The sequence below is a fragment of the Gouania willdenowi genome, chromosome 7 (assembly GCF_900634775.1).
Source record: "Gouania willdenowi chromosome 7, fGouWil2.1, whole genome shotgun sequence".
Classification (NCBI taxonomy): Eukaryota; Metazoa; Chordata; class Actinopteri; order Blenniiformes; family Gobiesocidae; genus Gouania; species Gouania willdenowi.
Genome location: NC_041050.1, coordinates 3,548,143 through 3,568,620, shown reverse-complemented (window position 1 = coordinate 3,568,620; position 20,478 = coordinate 3,548,143). Strand labels below are relative to the sequence as shown.

Below are 20,478 nucleotides of genomic sequence, written 5' to 3'. Positions count from 1 at the left end.
GTAGTAAATACACCCTGCATGAGGCTCCAGTTCATCACCATTTGGAAGATGTTGGACCCCAGTGGAAGAAGTCTTTCACTAGAACCCAGCCAGGGGGAGAAAGTTCAGCAGCAGGTCACAGATAATTGCCCCACATAGGGTACTTTTCTCCTTCTCATAGGTCATAATCTTCCCCAAGTCCCCTCATTATCCCATCCCTTCATGTGTGTCCTCCACAGGCTGACGTCTGAGCCGTGCAGGGAATTTACAAAGACATGGATTTTATTTAAGCACATTTATTAATAGTTCAGACTTTTTTGCTGCCCAACGTTGCAATTCTTCTCCCAACCTCAGAGGCAGTAATGAGCCAACGTAATAAAATTATAGAGTTTGTGTTGCTCCGTTTATAAACCTTTTCACACTCTGGTTCAGTTCATCCGCATTAGGTCAAAGGTCAGGAGGGATAAACTCGCCATGGCATTTTTATTATTATTTTTTCCAATTCATTTTTTATTTATTTTATTCAGTTGTAGAATACTGTAGTTATTATGTTTAAGGTTAAAATTAATGAAAACAATTGGTTTATAAATGAGTCAGTTTTTCTCATACTGTTGCTGACTATTCCTTCAACTACACCATGACAAGATGGAGGTGACTGTCTTTGGTAACAAGGAAAAGAGGACTGCTATCAACAAGTATCTGAGTCTGGATCTTTAAAAGCTAAAGACCAAGTTGAAAACCTTGGTGTTCTGATTGACTCAGATCTGATCAAATCTATCACAAAAACATCTTCCACCACCTAAAGAACATCTCCATAGTTAAAGGTTTAATGACTCAGAAAGATCAGGAGAAACTGGTCCATGCTTTTATCTCCAGCAGACTGGACTATTGTAATGGTCTTCATCAAACATCTACAGCTGGTTCAGAATGCTGCAGCTCAGGTCTGAACCAGAATAAAGAGATCAGAAGACATTAGTCCAGTTTTAAAGTCTTTACACTGGCTCCCAGTCAGCCTCAGAGGAGACTGTAAAGTTCTTCTGCTGGTTATAAATGTGTGAATGGGTTTGGTCCAGAATACATCAGTGACATGTTAGTCAGGTATGAACCCAGCAGGTCTCTCAGATCTATGGACACAGGTCAGATAGTGGAGCCCAGAGCTCACAGTAAACATGGTGATGCTGTGTTTAGTTGTTATGCTGCAAAGAAGTGGAACAAACTGCAGCAGAGCTGAAGTCAGCATCATATGTGAACATTTTTAAATCAAAGTTAAAGACACTTTTTCTCTACTGCATATGATTGAGAGAGAGATTTTTGGTCATGTTGTTGATGATGTAATGTGTTTGTTGATGATTTTATCTGATTTTACTGATGATTTTAAATGTTATTGATTTTAAACAGTTGAATGTTTTTTAATCTCATGGTACATGTGTACAATGACAATAAAGGCATTCATCATCATGTAAACACACTGAGTTGCCTTGTGCATGAAATGTGCTATACAAATAAATTTCCCTTGACTATTGTTCTCTTCTAGGTATCATCACTTGATCAAGTCTTTTCTAACATTCCACACTAAAAAATTAAACAAAAAAAGTAATAAAAGTATGTATGATTCATGCTGACATTGCATCAATATCGGTATCGGCCAATACGCAAGGCTGCAATATCGGTATCTATCAGAAATGAAAAAATTGTACCGGGACATAAATGACAGTTGTGTTGATCTTCTGCTACTTCCATTTTTGTGAATGAATGAAATGTGTGTAACAGGAAGTTACGCCCACAATCATATCTATGATCTATGAAACGCGTGGATGTCCTCTTTCTGCTGGCCTGGCTGCATCTGCGGGCCCGGGGCACTTCCTGGGTTTGCAGTAGTGGTTTTTGCACATACACTGGTCTACGATGCACTGGCACGCCTTGGGATGTGGGATAAAACTCATACTGGGCTTAACTTTAGACACGTTAATCCCAAATACCTGCTTTAGGTACTACCATTCACTCATTCCCCCTGTCCACAGCCACCACCATTATAGCTAAGCTTCACACTTTTCACTATACTGGCTTGAATACACAACATAATAAGCACAATATGTTCTACAACTTCACATCTCACCCACACTGTAAAATAATCTATTCTTCCCCACCCTTTCTATTTCCTACCTTGAATCTCTCCTTCCTGCTCCCTTTCCCCTCCCCCTCCATCCCCACCTAGGTGTAACACTGCTCTCCCTTTTTATATCCTCCCAATAATAAAAGATTTCTTACCCTTCCTTAGGGAGTGCTGGTGATGGTCACAATTAAACAATAAAATAAAGCAATTTATTTTATTGTATTTATTTTATTGCAATTTATTTTAAAGCAATAAAATAAAGCAATTTATTTTATTGCAATAACAAAACATGCATTGCTGTCTCATAATGATTGCACTTCTTGTAGTGTTGACCTTTGACAGCATGTGCAGAAAAAAAAACGGCGATGTCATTTAGTCATCTCCAGTCATGTTCCTTTAAAATCGACTGTGTGACTGTCTGACCACAACTGTTAACATCTGTGTATCCCTGTTGAAGCTGAAATCTCCGACTGTCCCTGAATGCAGCACGGGTTCCCGTACTGTCATGGCGCAGAGAAAAGCAGGCAGAGCCAAGGCTTCAAACTTTAACTTTTCCTTCATTTCTGACATTTCCCCGGCTCTCACTCTCTAACGTCACCTTTACCCACCGACGACACACACTGGTGAGAGATTTTAACTCAGTTCGTGTCGGAAATGAATACATTAATGCTGTTTGTTTGCTGCGGACTGTTGTAGCCTGCGGTCGCATCGTGACGTCATGGGAAAGATATGTAGGTCCATAAACAGAGAATATTTACATTATAATTTTGTTATACTGTCATTCTTCGACTGGTTTTGTTGTTTCACTGAGAACAGCTCGATTGGTTTGTCGTTGAATAAATGACTGGTTGTTACCTGTGGAGGTAGGACGTTGTTTAGGTTGTATTTCAGCACCTGGATCGTCTTTGTGTTAATAAATATAGATTAAAAGTGATGCTGCACATCATGATCAATGCACATGGTTTTGATTGATTACTTTCCAACTGTGATTCAGGATCAGGAATAACAGGAATTTATGGCCAGGAAGAAAATACATGAGCAATGAGTACAGACTGGTTCACGGACAAGAAAGAAGAAGCTTAATAATAAATGCTATATTAGTTTTTTCACCACTTACTTTTCATTATCTTTTAAACTTTTTCACTAAATCAGACATGGGCAGCTATAATCACACCGAAATGCGATTTTCTGCTCTGAGGGCCACATTCTGTATATTTTTATGTGATTATTGTGTGCTTTTTATAAACTTTTCTATGTATTTTTATTGTCATTTCATGTGTTTTATTTTTTTTAATTTTGAGGGTAGGGCTGAGCGATATATCGAGATTCAAGTTATTGAGTTTTCTATTTTGGCGATATTGAAAGTTGCAATATCGCCTATAACAATATATTTTTATTTTAAAGCTTATTTTGTATCAAAATACTCGTTTTAGCAGTCGTTGCTTTTGCTACTTATCAGAACAACATGAAAAACACAGTTAGATGGATCACTGAGTGCGTTCTAACCCAGACCTTCCCCAAAACAAGCCACACTACAGAGCTCACTCACACATGCTGTCCCTCAGAGAAGAAAAAGCCAAAAGTGGAACATATTGTGCATCGGTTTGTTAATAAATGTGCCTGTGTGGCATTTTGCATCAGAAAATGTACTTCATTGAGTTAAAAAATATTTAGTTTTATATCATATATCGCCATTTTGAGAAAAAAATATCAAGATATGAGTTTTGGTCCATATCGTCCAGCCCTAGTCCTCTTGTGTACTTTTTGTCCTTTTGTGTTTTTTTTTTTTAAACTTTTCCGCATTTTTATTGTAATTTTTTTTGTGTATTTTGTTTGTAATTTTGTGCATCTACTGTGAAGGCCGCACAAAATTAGACGGAGGGCTGCATGACCAGTTGCCCATGTCTGTGTCTGACCTCAGTGCAAACGAAATCTGGGTGACAAAAACTATGACTAAAATGAATGAGAAAAGTGTTTGTTTAAAGGCCGTTGTAGCTATGGATACGTTAAACGTATCAATAGACTGCCATTCTATGCATTCGCAGTGCCCTCATTGGCCAGTTTAGGTCACGTGATAGTTGTATTTTAACTCATTTATTTTATAGCTACCCCGCTAACCTTTTTATTTTAGCAATAGGAAATACCCTAAAATGTTTATTTTTGTTGGATATGTATTTTTAAAAGTGGAATTTGCTGTGTTAAATATGTTAAAATGAAAAAATATATATGACAAAAGTGGGATTTGAACCCACGTTAGCGGAAGGAGGAAAAATTGTGTGTCATGCTGGCATGGTGAAGGTCTGGAAACGTACCCACAGTCCCAGGGGCTATGGCTACGTTTAACGTACCTCTAGACACTTTTTTAAACTAGGGGTGTCCGATACCATACCGATATTAGATCATACGACAACCGTGGCTCAGTGGTAGAGTGGGTCGTCCAATAACCTAGGGCTGGGCGAGTTTGCCTAAAAAAAAAAAAAAAATCTCCGATTTTTTTTAAAGAAAAAATTAGAGTTTCAATTCAATTTTTCGATAATTTTTTTTTTCCAATGCACTTAAAAACGACTGCAGACATCAGATATATTGTCAAAAGTACAACTTCATTGCTGTGATTGTCCTCAAGAGTTAAAATGCATAGAACAATCCCAAAATAAAAAGTAAATGATTCTCTGTCATTCAACAATTTCAAGCTTTAACCAGGTTTAAGTAAAAGTGCAACAGCAACTTCACAGTAAATCAGATAACTACATAATCTATAACATTACAATTAAAAAATTAATAAAATCTCAGCATAGTGCCAGTAAAAAATTGAACATGCCTGTGGCACACATATAGCCTACTCAAAGGGTAAACAAATGTAAACAAAGAGGGGGCGGGCTCACATTGGAACGCAAAAAAGTCACTATGGTGGTAAAAAAAATAATTTTTATTTAATTTTTTTAAAAACTTAAATTTGCAAAATAAAAATTGTTTTTATCTACAAATTCAATTAATTGATTAAGTAGATTTTTTTTGCCCAGCCCTACGATAACCGAAGGGTCGGTGGTTCAAATCCCACTTTACCCAAGTCATTGTCGTTGTGTCCTTGGGCAAGGCACTCAACTGCGCTGACGAGAACACCGATAAAGTTTTTTTTTTAAGGAAAGACAATAAACCCAAAAAGTGTAAACTGTGAAACAGTTCCTACGCTAGCCTGACACTGTGTCAGTTAATTTTCATAAACACATCTCTATTTCTCTCTTTATTTTGAGAGGAAACATGTTGGTCATGTTTTCTCAGAGATGCTACGCTAACACTCCAGCTTTAAGTTGCTCAACACTTTGAATTTAGGCCAGCGCTGCTCAAAGGTTTTACATGTCAGACAAGATGTAAAACCTTTTCCTGCCTTTGAAGTAGATCGTGGTGGGAGTGAGAAATTGCATAAATGTCTGTGTGAAAGGATCACAGGTTGGCATCATCTCTCCAGTCCAACTCCATTCAGCTCCACAGCGGTGGTGAATTTCAGTGCATGTTGATCCTTTGTAAAGCTCCTTGAACCACTACATAAGGTGTTCAACTTAAGGCCTGGGGGCCAAATCCGGCCCTTTAGAGCAGGGATTTTAAACTCATATCAGTTCAGTCTTAGCGACCGAATAAATACAGAACAGATTGATGTCAAGTGGGCCACAGATTTTAGACGGGAAAATGAGTAATCTCAACATTCATGTTAACTAGTTTGCACTTTCACCTATAAATTATATTAAAAAAGAAAGTATGTATGGCACCAACACAATCCAAGCAATAAATGACAAATTCCAGTTCTTGCAGGATCGTCACTTAAATTTCCTTAATTTTGTGACCAATTTGTATTTGATTTGGTGACATTTTTTGGAATAATATATCCAAAGTATATAGTCATCTTAAAGATGTAAATCCTTGTTTTAATCAGAAATAAAATGGGTTAAAAGTAACCATAAAAGGCGGAAAAGGTGGTGAAATGGGATTTTAAAAACCACAGATATTGGTTAAAAGTTGCAAATTAGGTTGGCCAAAAAAAAAGTGGTAAAGAGGGTTCAAAGTGTCAATATTGGCTTAAAGGGGGCAGAAATGGGGGGAGGGAAGGGGGGTTGGGGTAATGAAATTTAAAAAGTAGGAACAATTAGTTTCAACTTGCAAATAATGGGCATGACAAATCGTAAAAGTGGAAACGTGTAGAAAAGGAGAAGTGGCAGAAATGGGAGTAATGTAGCAAAAATGCATTAAAAGGAGCAAAAACATGTCAAGAAAAAGTGATGAAAATAGGTTAAAAATAAGCAAAAATGGGCTCAAATTGTCAAAAAAATATTCTCAGTTTCGTGGAGGCATCTGCTGAACCTCTCCCAGTGTCTCGCGAGCCCAAAATGGGGTCCTGACCCCACGTTTGAGAACCCCTGCTCTAATGGGCCTTGAGGTTGACACAATTCGTCCCACAGGAGAAAGTAAAAGACAGAGAAAACATGAATCTTTGTGTAAAATTACCACCATATTTAAATCATAGATATTTCTGCCCCCCTCCAAAAACACAAACACAAATTCCACATTTGCCATGGCTCAGTTTGCCAATGCTTAGTTATATCACATGAATGCCATCATTTTACATTTTAAGATTGTTGAAAGAACGCAATTTTTTCTTGCAATTTTCCTCAAAAAGTTCCGTAAAATTATTAATGTGTACTAACCTCACTAAAATTAGAACATGTATACATGAAAAAAATTATATTAATGCTTTAAAGAATAAATCAATTAAAAATAATCACAATTTATCTTTAACTCAGGTTATATGTATTTATTTATTTATCTATTTTGTATACAGAGTATACTTCTGTTTTCCCCTTGTTTTGCACCTTCTACTGTTATACTGTTTTGGCTTAATTGTATTTCACATTAAACAAAAATAGTTTTAACTACGCAGTTAACTTATGTCACTCTAAATAAGTTTAGTAAATCTATAAATTAAACAAGTACATCAAACCCAATAAACATTCCTTGTACTTCTGAATTACACAAACAACAATTTGCCAAACTTTACAGTTAATCAACATAAATGAACAAGAACTGCATTCAACTTAAGTGTCCATGCCAAACAATGTTAAAGTCCAAGTTTCCAGATTACTTTTGAATGCATCGTCCCACAAACAGAAGTTTTATATAAAACCCGTGGCTATATTGTGAGGTTCTTACCAGCTCTCCATCCAAACTTGTAAAAAGTCTCAATTGAGGGGAAATAACTCTTTTCACTGTAAGCTGCTAAGCAAGCACTGCCATTGCTCCAGCTCACAACCACAGACAGGTTAGAATCATTATAAGAATCAGGTGTGCACACTCACAGATGGGAGGGGCTTCCACCTGGCACCTCCCCCTGCTTAGCAGCAGGAGGGGAGGGAGCTCACAGGCAGTTTAGCCAATCAGTTACACTGAAAACGGGTGCAAATTTGAGTTCATATTGTGTGGTACGACAAGACCAACGTGTGATTTAGGGATCGACCGATATGGGTTTTTTTTCCATCAGCCTTAGCCGATGACCGATACGGACTGCCGATTTTCTTGAGCCCATATTTGGAGCCTATACTACTTTTGCTCCCTCAATTTACATCATGAAAATTACACAATGTTGATAACAAATGGTACAAATTTCAATTAAAAAAGTAACATTTATTGAAATGAACAAAGGCGAGGTAGAATGACACCAAGTAAAAAATATTTAACAAATTATAAAAACAGGGGATGTAGAACCAGAACAAGCAAAAAATAGAGTGAGACATCTCATGAAATATTATGAAAGATACGTCCTTGTCCTGAATATAGCTTTGACAAATGTTGGCCTGACTGAAGGTATATTTTATTAACAGGATTATTGAGTATAACGATATATAATTATAGTATTAAACACAAAAAGAAACCATGAATAATAGTCCATTCCAACACAAACCCAGAACATAAACTAACAGAGGAAAATAACGTGATGTCAGATGCGCATTAAGCAACAAACTGTTCAAGTTTTTGTTCTAAATTGCATTAACATTAACAAGAATAAATATTCAAACAAGTAGTTAACTGTTTCTCAAAGTTAAAAATTTCTTCTCAGAGCTGAGTGAGAAGCATAGGGAGAGAGAAAGAAACACACACACTCCAAACCTCCAGCCAGCTGCTCGTTAACTACAACTGTGACACAACGACCCACAGAACAACTCTAAGTTAAACAGTTAAAAGATGCTTTGAAAGTTTAAAACTTGCCTTTGGGGTTGAAGAGCTTGCTTGACGCTCTGCTTATGGTGGGAGGGGCTCTGCACTCTGCAGCCTGTCTCCAGCAACACGGAGCAGCTGCTCTGTTTATAAAGTGGATCGGTGAATGCAGCAGCGCACATCGGCCGATGTCGATAAACGTAAAACACGCAAAAATCAACCGATGAATCGATCACTAGTGTGATTCATGAAACATTCGTATCTGACCAATCCCAACATACAAATGATCGCGTGTTGATAAATGTTGTAGCTGAATTCGATCATCATTAACATGTTATGGCCTCCTGTTTCGGAGGTCCTGCACACTGAGGTCAAACGAGAAGAAACATTTCCAAGATGAAAATCGGTATACTCACATCAGAGAAAATTTGACTTAAAGAAACGCATTTAAATGCTCTTCGGAAGAGGATCAGCTCCCTGAGCAGGTGAAGTCTACCCCCCTGTGTGCGCTGTGAGCAACTTCACAGCAGAGATCCTGGAGACACACGGATATGACGTTTATATCAGCCTTTGCTTGAAGCAATAAATATCACATTCAAAAAAATGAAGGATCAAAACGCTTGGAAAAGAAAACTTAAAAATGACAAAGTGTTGTCCCTTCAGTGTTTATTATGCCTTCAGCCAATATCACCAATAATTCATCACATTACTGATTAAATACTGCAACACATTTGTAAATATTTAAGGTACAATTTACATTTTAAAAGCATGAATGAGGTCCTATTTCTCTGTACCACAGCCTGCTCGGACGGTTTATCAGCAGGGTTATACGGAATTCCATGGAATGTTTACCAGATCCTTTAAGCAGAGAGAACATGTGGCTTCATCACAACCTTTAGAGAAATCCCAGTAAGAATACACCACTTGATTATTTTTAGAAGTTACCGTCACCTCTGGATTAGTTGCTTAGATCAACGTTTATTATTGCCACTTCCTGTTTGTTACTCTTCTGCTTCGGTGACTAACTGATACTTGATATAAAATCTTAAAATAGGCGTCACATCTCATAGTGTACACTAATGAAAAGACACGTGTACGTTAACGATTAGATGACACAGTGGTTCTCATGTTGGGAAACATGACAGCACCTCAGAGGAGCGGAAAATTAAAAAAAAAAATGAACCAAACAATGAAAAATGTAGGGATGCACCGAAATGTAAATTCTTGGCCGAAAACCGAAACCCCAAAATAAATTATTATTCAAATTATTAGTCCCATTGCATTTATGGCTCAGTCTGAATGTGTACTAACCTCACTAAAATTAAAACATGTATACATGAAAAAAATAATATTAATGCTTCAAAGAATAAATTAATTAAAAATAATCAAAATCTATCTTTAACTCAGGTTATATGTATTTATTTATCTATATATTTTGTATACAGAGTATACTTCTGTTTTGCACCTTCTACTGTTATACTGTTTTGGCTTAATTGTATTTCACATTAAATAAAATTTAACTACGCAGTTTACTAAGCATACAATATGGTGGTACGCACGTCATACGCTCAGATCTGAACATACGAATGGTTGATAAATCAGAGCCATTGTTTCTAGACATTCAATCACCTGTTTTCCTGTGAATAATAGCGTGTAAATGTGTGATATTGTCCCAAAACATGCATGAGAGGCATTTCTGTGTCATGTTGGGGCCTGGTTTTAAATAGGCAGTGACTATCTGTAGGGTTGCCTTATCAATATACCGACATTCTATTTGTACGCAGCGCCCTTATTTGGCCAGTTGAGGTCGCGTGATAGGTCAGTCATTGGTCAGTTTAGGTCGCGTGACTAAGACTAAACCCTACCCTAAACCTAACACTAAAAATTGTTGCGATATTGGGTTATAACCTAACCCTAAGCCTAAAACGCTACGTTTGTGTACTTGGGTTACCGTACCAATAGCACCGAGGTTGTCTGTACGGCAACCGTACAAATAGACACTTTCTTTTAAATAGAGAGAAAAAAATTACAAAAAAATAAAAACGTTTTTTTGCCGTCTTCAATAATTGAATTGTTTTTTTTTTTCCATTAAAAATGGAGGCCCTAGATGTTTAACATTTTTAATCTCTCATTCTTAATTTTTCCCAATCAATGTTGATTAAATCAGAAACAATGGAGGGTTTTTCTCTGGAGACCCAAACGAGAGTGAACACAGAAGAAGTTAGCAGAAGGAGCTAACCCAGGAAGCTTATCCAAGCAGTTGTTTTGTCGTTTCCTGTTTGAATCAGTGAATGGAGTAAACTGTGATTGTATCGTCTGATCAAAACAAATCTCTAAAGCACTTTTCTGGCTCTGTGGTTCTTTGGTGGTGATGAATCTGATAAGGAGGCCCAGGCTCAACTGGCTCTCCTTTCAAATCCCACTTTCACAGAAGCATACCAGTGAGAGGGGGACATGCTCTCCTGACTGCGTGTTAGGTGTTTTCCCCCCACCGTTGTCTGAAAATGGACACTGCGGGTGTATTTATAGCTCCAGAGCACAAGCGAGCTCTCTTTTTTAAACACCAGTATAAGGAGCTGCTCTCACTCACCACCACAGTTGACTGTCGTCATATCTAGACTGCTACGAGTTGGACGTTTGGTTTGGAAAGAAGCTTGAAACGGTTTACCAGGTAGGGAAAAACTAAAGATCACGTAGGCTTTAAGGTTGTTTGAGGTGTTTTTTTTGTTAACCTTTTAAGTTGAGTGTATTCTAAAAGGGGGTTCCTTTGAGGTGAGCTTGTCTCAAGTCGAGCCATTTATTGCTTTAAAGCTATGTTTGTGATGTTTCTGTGTTCCTTCTTTGGTTGATCAAACGTTTATTTAACATCTATGCTTTTAAAATGATCCATTGCTAAGTAGTTATGATATTTGTTTAAATAATTATGGTGCTCCTTTTTTGATTCACAAATGTCTCAAACCAAGAAATATGAAGTTATGTCCAGGCCCGTCGTGCAAATAATGACCAACGCACACCAGATCAAATTCTGAATATGACATATAATTTATATTTTATTCATTCTCAGAGTAAAATTACTTTTATTACATTAGCTCTGGAAGTAAATCGTCGTGGACGCACGAGGGAGAAGCCAGATGCTCTGTCTCTCCCAGCTGAAAGTGGAGGATGTGGAGGACATCTATTTGCTAGGAGTCATGATCTTTGGCCTGCTGATGATGGGGGTATGTGTCTGTGCATGTGCCTTTCTGATGGATCGTAAGCTGAGGCGACTCTCAGAGGATACGAAGGTTCTCAGAGAGAAGAAGAACTTCACGTTTGGAGAGTTGGAGGAACGTAAACAACGACTGGAAAAGAAAGCTCGTGGAAACACGGGGGAAAAAGACTGTGATGAGGAGTAACAACAGGAACAATGACTGCAGACAAGAACACATCACAAAAAAAAAAAAAAAAAAAAAAAAAAAAAGGGAAGAAACGAGGTTGGATGTAAAATTGTCTGTGTTCAAATTAGGGGACGGATCTAGATAAGCATAATGCTTTTTTCCGTCGCCCTTTCCGGCATGAAAAAAAAAAAAAAAAAAAAAAAAAAAAAACAATGATGTGAATTTGCTCTGAATGTCAAATGAATTTCTGTGAATGCAACCATGTCGGAAATGAACTGAATAAATAAATAAATAAATAAAGGTAAAAGAAAATGCATACATGAATAAAATGTAAATGTAGAATAAAGCAATAGTTATATTAACATAAGAAAATAAGTATACATGAAAATATAAAATAGAAGTGTAAACAATGTACAACCAAAAAGCAGTTGGGGAATTATTATAATTAAGGGTTTGGTGTATTTTGATCACACATTAAAGCGCTGAAATCTATTTGGTTAATGATAAATAAAACTGTATAAATAAATACTAATATTATTAATGTTTTGTTTTTTTTAAATGTATTCTAAATACAATTTTTTTAACCGATATATGTATATATATATATATATATATATATGTACATTTTTTCATATCAACGTACAACCTGCTTCTAAACTGCTACAGCAAGCCTTTGAAGCTTCTCGGCGGTGGGTGATCTCACTGGTGTCATATTGGGACGTAAGATGGAAGCAAACGTCTTAGCTTTCTGGAGCAAAAAGAACGAGCATTCTAGCTACTCTAGTTCCTCTTTTACATCTATTTATACAGAACGATGTGCACAGATGGGAGGGATTGGGTTGTGATCGACAGTAAAATTAATAAATTATCCTCATATGTAAAGGTTTCATTTATTCAGACTACCGTTTTTCAGGAAATTTCCTTTGATCTCCTGACATATTTTGACTGTCAACTGCCAGTCTTCTTCAGAGGCATCTGCTGGTCACTTTGATGTTTCCTTGACTTCCGCATAATGGAATTATTACGCGGAAGTCAAGGAAATATAATGAATTAATGAAACCTTAACATATTATTCAAAAAGAACTTGCTGGAATTGAGATTATCCTAAACTTTCACTTGTTTCTGTTTTACTTTTTTTATTTAATAGATGAAATCTTCATTGTGAGGCATTCCCAGGACAGGAGAGATGGAAAAGCCAGTCTTACAAACACAACCCTCCACCCTGCCGTTCTTTGACACGGCCCACGCCTTCAACCTTCTTCGGGGGATCCATGAACTCCGAGCCGAGCGGAAGTTTTTCGACGTGACCCTTTGCGCCGAGGGCCGCGAGTTCCACTGCCACCGCACCGTGTTGGCCGCCGCCAGCACTTACTTCCGGGCCATGTTTGCGGGAACCCTGCGTGAGAGTGCAATGGACCGCGTGGTTCTGCACGAGGTGTCGGCTGAACTTCTTGGTCTGCTGGTGGACTTCTGCTACACGGGGCGGGTCACTGTGACTCAGGAGAACGTGGACCTCCTGCTGAAAACGGCCGATCTCTTTCAGTTCCCCTCGGTGAAGGACGCTTGCTGTGCGTTTCTGGAGCAGCGTCTCGACGTTTCCAACTGCTTGGATATTCAGGACTTTGCAGAGGCGTACGCTTGCAGAGAACTGGCAACCAGTGCCCGTCGATTTGTCCTAAAAAACATCATGGAGCTAGCCAAAGGCATGGACTTTGAGCGTTTGCCGTGGAAGCGACTTCTGGAGTTTGTGTCTGACGATGATCTTTGCGTGGACAAGGAAGAGACGGTTTATCAAATCGCGGTGCGTTGGATAAAAGCCGATCTCAAACGGAGACTGCATTACTGGCCCGAGCTCCTCCAGCAGGTCCGACTTCCTTTCGTGAGGAGGTTCTTCCTTTTGGCCCACGTGGAGAGCGACCCTCTTGTCTACCTTTCTCCCACCTGCCTTCGCATGGTGAACGAAGCACGAAGTTTCCAGTCGTGCGAATACGACCGCTACGACAGGCCCTGCCACCGCATGCGACCGCGACCCTCCACGGGACTGGCAGAGATCCTGGTCGTGATCGGAGGCTGCGACCAGGACTGTGATGAACTGGTCACAGTGGACTGCTACAACCCTCAGACTGGACAGTGGCGCTACCTCGCAGAGTTCCCCGACCACCTCGGAGGAGGTTACAGCATAGCTGCCCTCGGAAATGATATGTATGTCACAGGTAAGGGCGCAATTTTACTCAATCTGTGGTTTGTGGTAACATAATCTAAAAGCTTATGAAAACAATCATTTTTTTAATAAATGTAGGCCTCATAGATCAATAAATCCAAGATCATTTCCTTTAAAAAAAGATGTAAAATGATTAAATTGCTGCTGGAGAGTTTGTTTTGATCGACACTGGTTCATTTCACGTCATTTCAAATAAATTTCAGGACATTCCACACACTTCGGTCCTAAAAAATTCTTACATTTTTACCAATTTTTCCGTGATTATTCAAGAGCCACACTGTAAAACTTTAGTTTGATCGAATGAATACTTTTTGAGATATGGCCAATTTAGTGAGGGGGGTACATGTCGATTTTTGTGCATTTTTATTTTTCTTTCATTTTTAGCTAACGATATCTCAGGAACTACATTACATGGGAAACTTGAATTTGGTATAGTAATACATCTCCACCTATTCTTTCAGAATATACAAACAGATCTGCTATACATGTTATCTGGCATGCGATAATCTACACATAAATAATCACTATATAGGAATTTTTTAGACCAAAGTGTGTGGGATGTCCTGGAAATTTGTTGAAATGATGGAATGACCCGAACGGAGTGTTAACAATGGAGATGAAAACAAACGTTCAAGCGGCAATTTAAACCTTTTACAAATGAGCTTTAATCTATTGATCAGTGAGGCCCACACTATGATTTTATCTCATGAATGTCTTGAGGCTTGTGATTACAAACAGGAACACAGTTCCTGACCAGTAAAACCCTGAATCAAATATTTGGATGTTACGGGATGAATTGTACTTCAAACTGTCTCAAAATGAAGTTAAAAGTTATTTAACAGTTAAAAGTTGGATGAGAAGGAATCAAAATCCCCCATAATAATATAAGAGGATGAGTATTTTATATCTCTGCCTTTGTTTCGTCCTTGTTAAAGACTTTAAAAGTCGATTTCGAACACTTTTTGTCGTGTTTTTATAAGGTATTTGAAGAAGTATTGCTGTATTCAGTGCAACATTGAATGAGTGAGTACTGATGTGATCCATGTTTGTCCAAATGTGTCTTCTTATGAAATGCAGTGCTTATAAATAAACCGTGGGCTCTGAGTAGGACATGGTGTGCTTCCAGGACACCGTTGATATAGTCCTCATCGTCACCACTACATTCACAGACTGACCTTGTCTGAAAGGTGTGAAGCCGTGATAAATCATCTCAGCTTCACTGTAGAGTTTAACTCAAGGCGCTGATGGACGCCCATATCTTTAGTGTCTCACTGTCAGAAATAAAAACAGTTGAAGATAGGGAGGTTTTGTTCATGTAACCCTTCATATGATCCATGTAAACTACTGATTCAGCTGTTTTAATATGAAGAAAATGTATTGTTCTCATGGAGAATAAGGTCTAATGAGGCTTGGAACACATACTGCAATGGGATGGGATGACAAGTACGTGATAGAAACATTTCCTGCTCTAGGTAAACATACCAGCCCAGCTTTGAGTGTAGCAGGAGCTGCAGCTTTGTTTACTTCTGTAGAAACCAAGTTGTTTATGTTTTAAGTCTCATAAAGTATTAAAAATTATTATCACAATTATTTTAGTCATAATTAAAATCCAGATTATTGTAACGATTATTTGTTTACCAAAAAGTTACTGATTTTGTGGACAAAATACTGTCAAACATATTCTTTAAAGACTTTTGCACAAAACACTTCTTGCACGTGATATTATTGATATCATCAAACCCAAAGTGTTCCCATAGAAGAGAACTGAACTTGCCTTGCTTGTTTACCAAGTGTTTTTGCTGCGTTCAAGACCGCGAGCAACAACTTTCCTTGTGTGCCAAGCTTTATTCTTTATAGATATCCTAAGTCGTGGAAGTTTGTTTTATTTAGCAAATAAAACATATGTATAATTAAAAAAATATATACATGTATTATTTTTTTAAATAATCCCTTTTTCTCAATTGTTATTTATTTATTTATTTTTTTAACATTCTGTATTTTTATTGATTTTACACAGAATATTTACATTAAGAGCAGTACAATATTTCAAAATTACAAACATTTGAATGCATAGTGTTGTTGTATGTATTAATATTGAAACAATAGAGGTTAACATTTATGGCAAATAATTATGTTAGTTTTGTAATCGTTAAGTGTAATAATCAAAATCGTGAAATATCAAAGTTTTTCCTCAATCAATATGTCCCGGCCATCGTAATCATAATTGAGTTGAACATGCATAATTGAGGACATAATTGTAATTTAAAAAATGCACCGTAACTGTCCCCAACCCTGACTGAAATATTCTTAACTGAATCATATTGAATTGTGAATCAAATCGATTGCAGAAATCTGAATCAATATCCAGCTTTAGCGTCATCAGATTTATATATTTGTGTTTTTTCTAAAAGGTTTTTGTTGATCCAGTTATTACTTACGACTCACTCAATTAATGTAAAAACGAATAATCTTATTGTGGAGTTTATAAAACACTATAAAACTGATTTTAAACATCTTAACGTGTTCTCCAGGCGGCTCTGACGGCTCCCGCCTCTACGACGGCGTGTGGCGCTACAAGTCCAGCGTGAACGAGTGGACGGAGGCGTCGCCCATGCTGAAGCCGCGTGAGTACCACAGTTCGTGCGTGCTGAAGGGCCAACTGTACGTGGTGGCGTCGGACAGCACCGAGCGCTACGACCACGCCCTGGACTGCTGGGAGGCGCTGCCCGCCATGGAGCACGCCATGGACAACTGCTCCACCACGGCGTGCAGCGGCCGCCTCTACGCCATCGGCTCCCTCACGGGGGAGGACACCATGGCCATCCAGAGCTATGACGCAGACGCCAACCGATGGTCCATGGTCAAGTGTGGGCAGCTGCCGCCGTGGTCGTTTACGCCGAAGACCGTCACTCTCAGCGGTCTGATCTACTTCATCAGGTCAGAGGAAGCAGGAAGTGTGTGCTTTGAAATGTGTACAGTAGTGGTTCCCAACCGTTTTTGGATCATGACCCCATTTTCACATCAAGAATTTCTGGTGACCCTTAAGACATTTTTTTCCAGAATTACTTCTTGATCATTTGTTGTTTGTGTCACTGTCATGACAACAACACCAAACATGCCATATATTAACCTATTTTCATCATTTTTCCTTGCCATATTTTGCTCTTTTTAATGCATTTTTGCTACATTACTCCCATTTCTGCCACTTTCAAGACATTTTCTGCACTTATAAACCCTTTCCACCAGTTTTACCACTTCATGTCGCATATGTTGACCTATTATTGTCACTTTTAACCTCTTTTCACCATATTACATGCTTATTTTTGACAATTTATTCAATTTATCAATTTGCCAGTTTAAACTAATAGTTCCTATTTTTTTTAAATTACATTACCCCAACCGCACCCTTTTTACCACTTTTATGCCAATATTGACACTTTGAACCCTTTTTACCACTTTTTCCATCTGTTTTCGGTCACTCTATTTTGCAACTTTTAACCAATTTTCTGTGGTTTTTAAAACCCAATTTATCTACCTATTCCACCATTTTGGATCACTTTTAACTCATTTTATTTCTGATTAAAACAAGGATTTACATCTTTAAGATGACTATATACTAGGGCACAAATAATAATAAACGTTCCTGGATAACAGTGGATATTATTCAGATGAATAAATAAATAAATGTGGTTATCACAGATTCATAGAACAATGGACCATCATTTTACTGACTTTATGGATGGACCCCAAAAATCTCCCCCCTTTATTCCCCCTTATAGATGGTCCTGTCTCCGCATGACTGTTCTTCAATGTTCATGTCTGTGTTCAACCACCTTCAGCTACAGTGGGGGTCCCTGATCTCTGGAACCTTTATTTTGGGGTTCGCAGGGGGCTGAAAATGTTGAGAACCACTGTTCTAGAAAGTCTGATTATTTACCACATCATTCTTATGCACAGGTTTATTTAACAATGTGCTACTTGTGTTCCTTGCTTTCTTATTGCAGGGATGACTCGGCTGAGGTTGATGTTTACAATCCACAGAAGAACGTGTGGGATAAAATTAGTCCAATGACCCAGGTTTGTATTCAATGCCTGATCCCTGTCATCACACACGGCCCTAATTATAGTCTTTTGAAAGCTCATAATTCACCATGTGACATTCGTAGGTTACATAAATGTGTTGTCACTGAATTCTCTGGAGACTTAGTTTGTCTGTAAATGACGTGAAGTTTATTGCCTCATCGATTGGAGTTTTTTCAGACAAAACTCATTGGTCCTGATTTATCAACCGTTTATACGTTCAAATCTGAGCGTACGACGTGTGTTCCACCAAATTCCTGCAAGCTTTGGTATTTATCAACTCGGACATGATCGTACGCTACGATCATATCTCACGATGGGTCTGAGCTCGTGTATGCAAATCTGAGTGGATTAGATGTTCAGAACAGCCTAATCTGATTGAGAATGAAAATAAGATATCAATATCAACAAGCCTCAGCTGTCATTTAAGCACACGCTGACAGACATTCAGAACAGATCAAAACAGATTATTAAAACGATTTAAACAAAATGAAATACATTTAAAATAAGCCCACGCTACGACCGATACCACTTTTTGGGTTTTCCTTTCACAAAATAACGTATGACCCCTTTAATAAATGCTGCTACCGAGCAGAAGTGCATTTATGTGCGTTACTGGAGAATGATGTACTGTATGGAGGAATAAGGACCTCATTTATGCTTTTAAATGTAAATAGTTCTTTAATCTTTTACAAATGTGATGAATTATAGGTGAAATTGGCTAAAGGCATAATAAACACAAAGCATTTTGATTGTTAATTTATTTTAATGTGATGTTCATTGCCTAAAGCGTGCGGACTGATGCTGATTATAAACGTCATATCCGTGTGTCTCTGCTGTGAAGTTGTTCGCAGCGCACACAGGGGGGCAGACTTCACCTGCTTGATAACTGATTTTTAAATTTATATTTTCACACATTCAAAAAGCACATCTTTGTTTTGCTCCCCCTCAGATGTGAGGATGGTGATTACCATCTTGGAAAAGCTTCTTTTCTTGTGGGCGGGGCCTCTGAAACAGGAGGGCGTAACATGTTAATGACGATTGAATTCAGCCGCCAGATTTATCAACACCCGATTATTTGTACGGTGGGATTGGTCAAATACTAATGTTTCATGAATCACATGTTGGTCCTGTCGTACGACACAATGTGGACTCAGATTTACGCCCGTTTTCTCGCAAGGTTGATAAATGAGGGTCATTTTGTAGTTGAAAATTAAAGGAACATTTAACCACATTTTAGATTCCATCCTAAGTGAGACGTTAAAACGTTCCTCATCAGATTGAGTTGCCGTGTTTTTCCAGGTGCACGTAGGAGGCAGCGTGGCCGCCCTCGGTGGGAAGCTTTTTGTCTCCGGCGGTTACGACAACACCTTCGAGCTGTCGGACGTGGTGGAGGCCTACGACCCCTCCACACGCTCCTGGACCCTGGCCGGACACCTCCCCCAGCCCACCTTCTGGCACGGCAGCGTCAGCATCTTCCGACAGTTCATGCCTCTGGTGTCGAGCACTTTCGAACCCACCACCATACCCGAGTCCAACGACATCCATCTGCACCGGCACCAGCGGCACCAGGCACTCCACAACCTCAACAACAACCTCAACCAGAACCAGGACGTAAATGCAGCGCTCTGACCCCCCACATCCTACATCAGACACCGGCAACTGGTGGCAAATGAAATGCACTAAATGACAACAAAAATATAAAAATTACCAAAAAATACACAAAACACCCAAAATACACAAAAAGACAGTAGAAATACGCCAAATTATTCCAAAAACATACACGACAACTACAGAAATAAGTGCACGAAATAAGTAAAAAATATTTAAAATGACAACAATAATACCCAAGAAGACTTCAAAAATAATGGACAATATACAAAACAACTCCAAAAATGACTCCAAAATTACTACAATAACAATAAATAATACACAAAACGACAATGCAAAACAAACAACAAAGACCAGCAGGATGGCTACAAAAATGCACCAAAATTACCAGAAAACATATAAAATGACAACAAAAATACCAAACAAAAACAATTATTGGAAAATTACGCAAAATGACTGAAAAAAATAACAATATGACAGCAATACACATACTTAAAAAAATACCCAATACAACTACAAAAATGTAGAATGAATAAAAATACACAAAATGATTCCAAAGACACGAAGGATGGCTACAAAATGCACAAAAATTAACTATAAAACATATAAAGTGAAAACAAAAACACACAAAATGACATGAAAATATACAATTCTACAAAAACACAAAAAATTACTCCAAAATCACCCACGACGACTACAAAAATCATTGAGAAATATACAAAACAACTAGAAAAATGCAATATAAAATACACAAAACAACAACACAAGCACACAAACCCCTTGTTCTTCTTCTTCTTCTTCCTTTGGTCATTATTCTCATTCTGACATGAATGTTGATAATTTGGCCCCTGTGGTGATAAAAGTTGCCTACATGATCCATCTCTTCCCATGTCGTC

General features: G+C 38.1%; 1 protein-coding gene across 4 annotated transcripts; it reads left to right on the top strand.

Moving 5' to 3' along the window:
* Nucleotides 1–2,572: 2,572 nt before the first annotated feature.
* klhl21 (kelch-like family member 21) lies at nt 2,573–19,749 on the top strand. Of its 4 annotated transcripts, none has more exons than XM_028452294.1 (6): nt 10,812–10,964; nt 11,383–11,511; nt 12,818–13,883; nt 16,423–16,828; nt 17,896–17,968; nt 19,274–19,749. In XM_028452294.1, exons 3-6 carry the CDS (start codon nt 12,857–12,859, stop codon nt 19,601–19,603), a joined length of 1,836 nt encoding a protein of 611 aa, XP_028308095.1. In that variant the 5' UTR covers nt 10,812–10,964; nt 11,383–11,511; nt 12,818–12,856; the 3' UTR covers nt 19,604–19,749. The 4 variants fall into 4 exon arrangements, with proteins under 4 accessions (XP_028308096.1, XP_028308095.1, XP_028308094.1 ...); XM_028452297.1 differs by having other exon boundaries at nt 10,843–10,964; nt 11,358–11,511; XM_028452295.1 differs by lacking the exons at nt 10,812–10,964; nt 11,383–11,511 and adding an exon at nt 2,573–2,715.
* The last annotated feature ends 729 nt before the right edge of the window (nt 19,750–20,478 follow it).

What these genes read in the sequence shown, in the direction of transcription:
- klhl21 (XM_028452295.1), top strand. Translation starts at nt 12,857, where the DNA reads ATGGAAAAGCCAGTCTTACAAACACAACCCTCCACCCTGCCGTTCTTT. An exon ending in AAATGATATGTATGTCACAG is followed by an intron (nt 13,884 to 16,422) that starts GTAAGGGCGCAA and finishes CGTGTTCTCCAG; the next exon opens with GCGGCTCTGACGGCTCCCGC. An exon ending in AAATTAGTCCAATGACCCAG is followed by an intron (nt 17,969 to 19,273) that starts GTTTGTATTCAA and finishes GTGTTTTTCCAG; the next exon opens with GTGCACGTAGGAGGCAGCGT.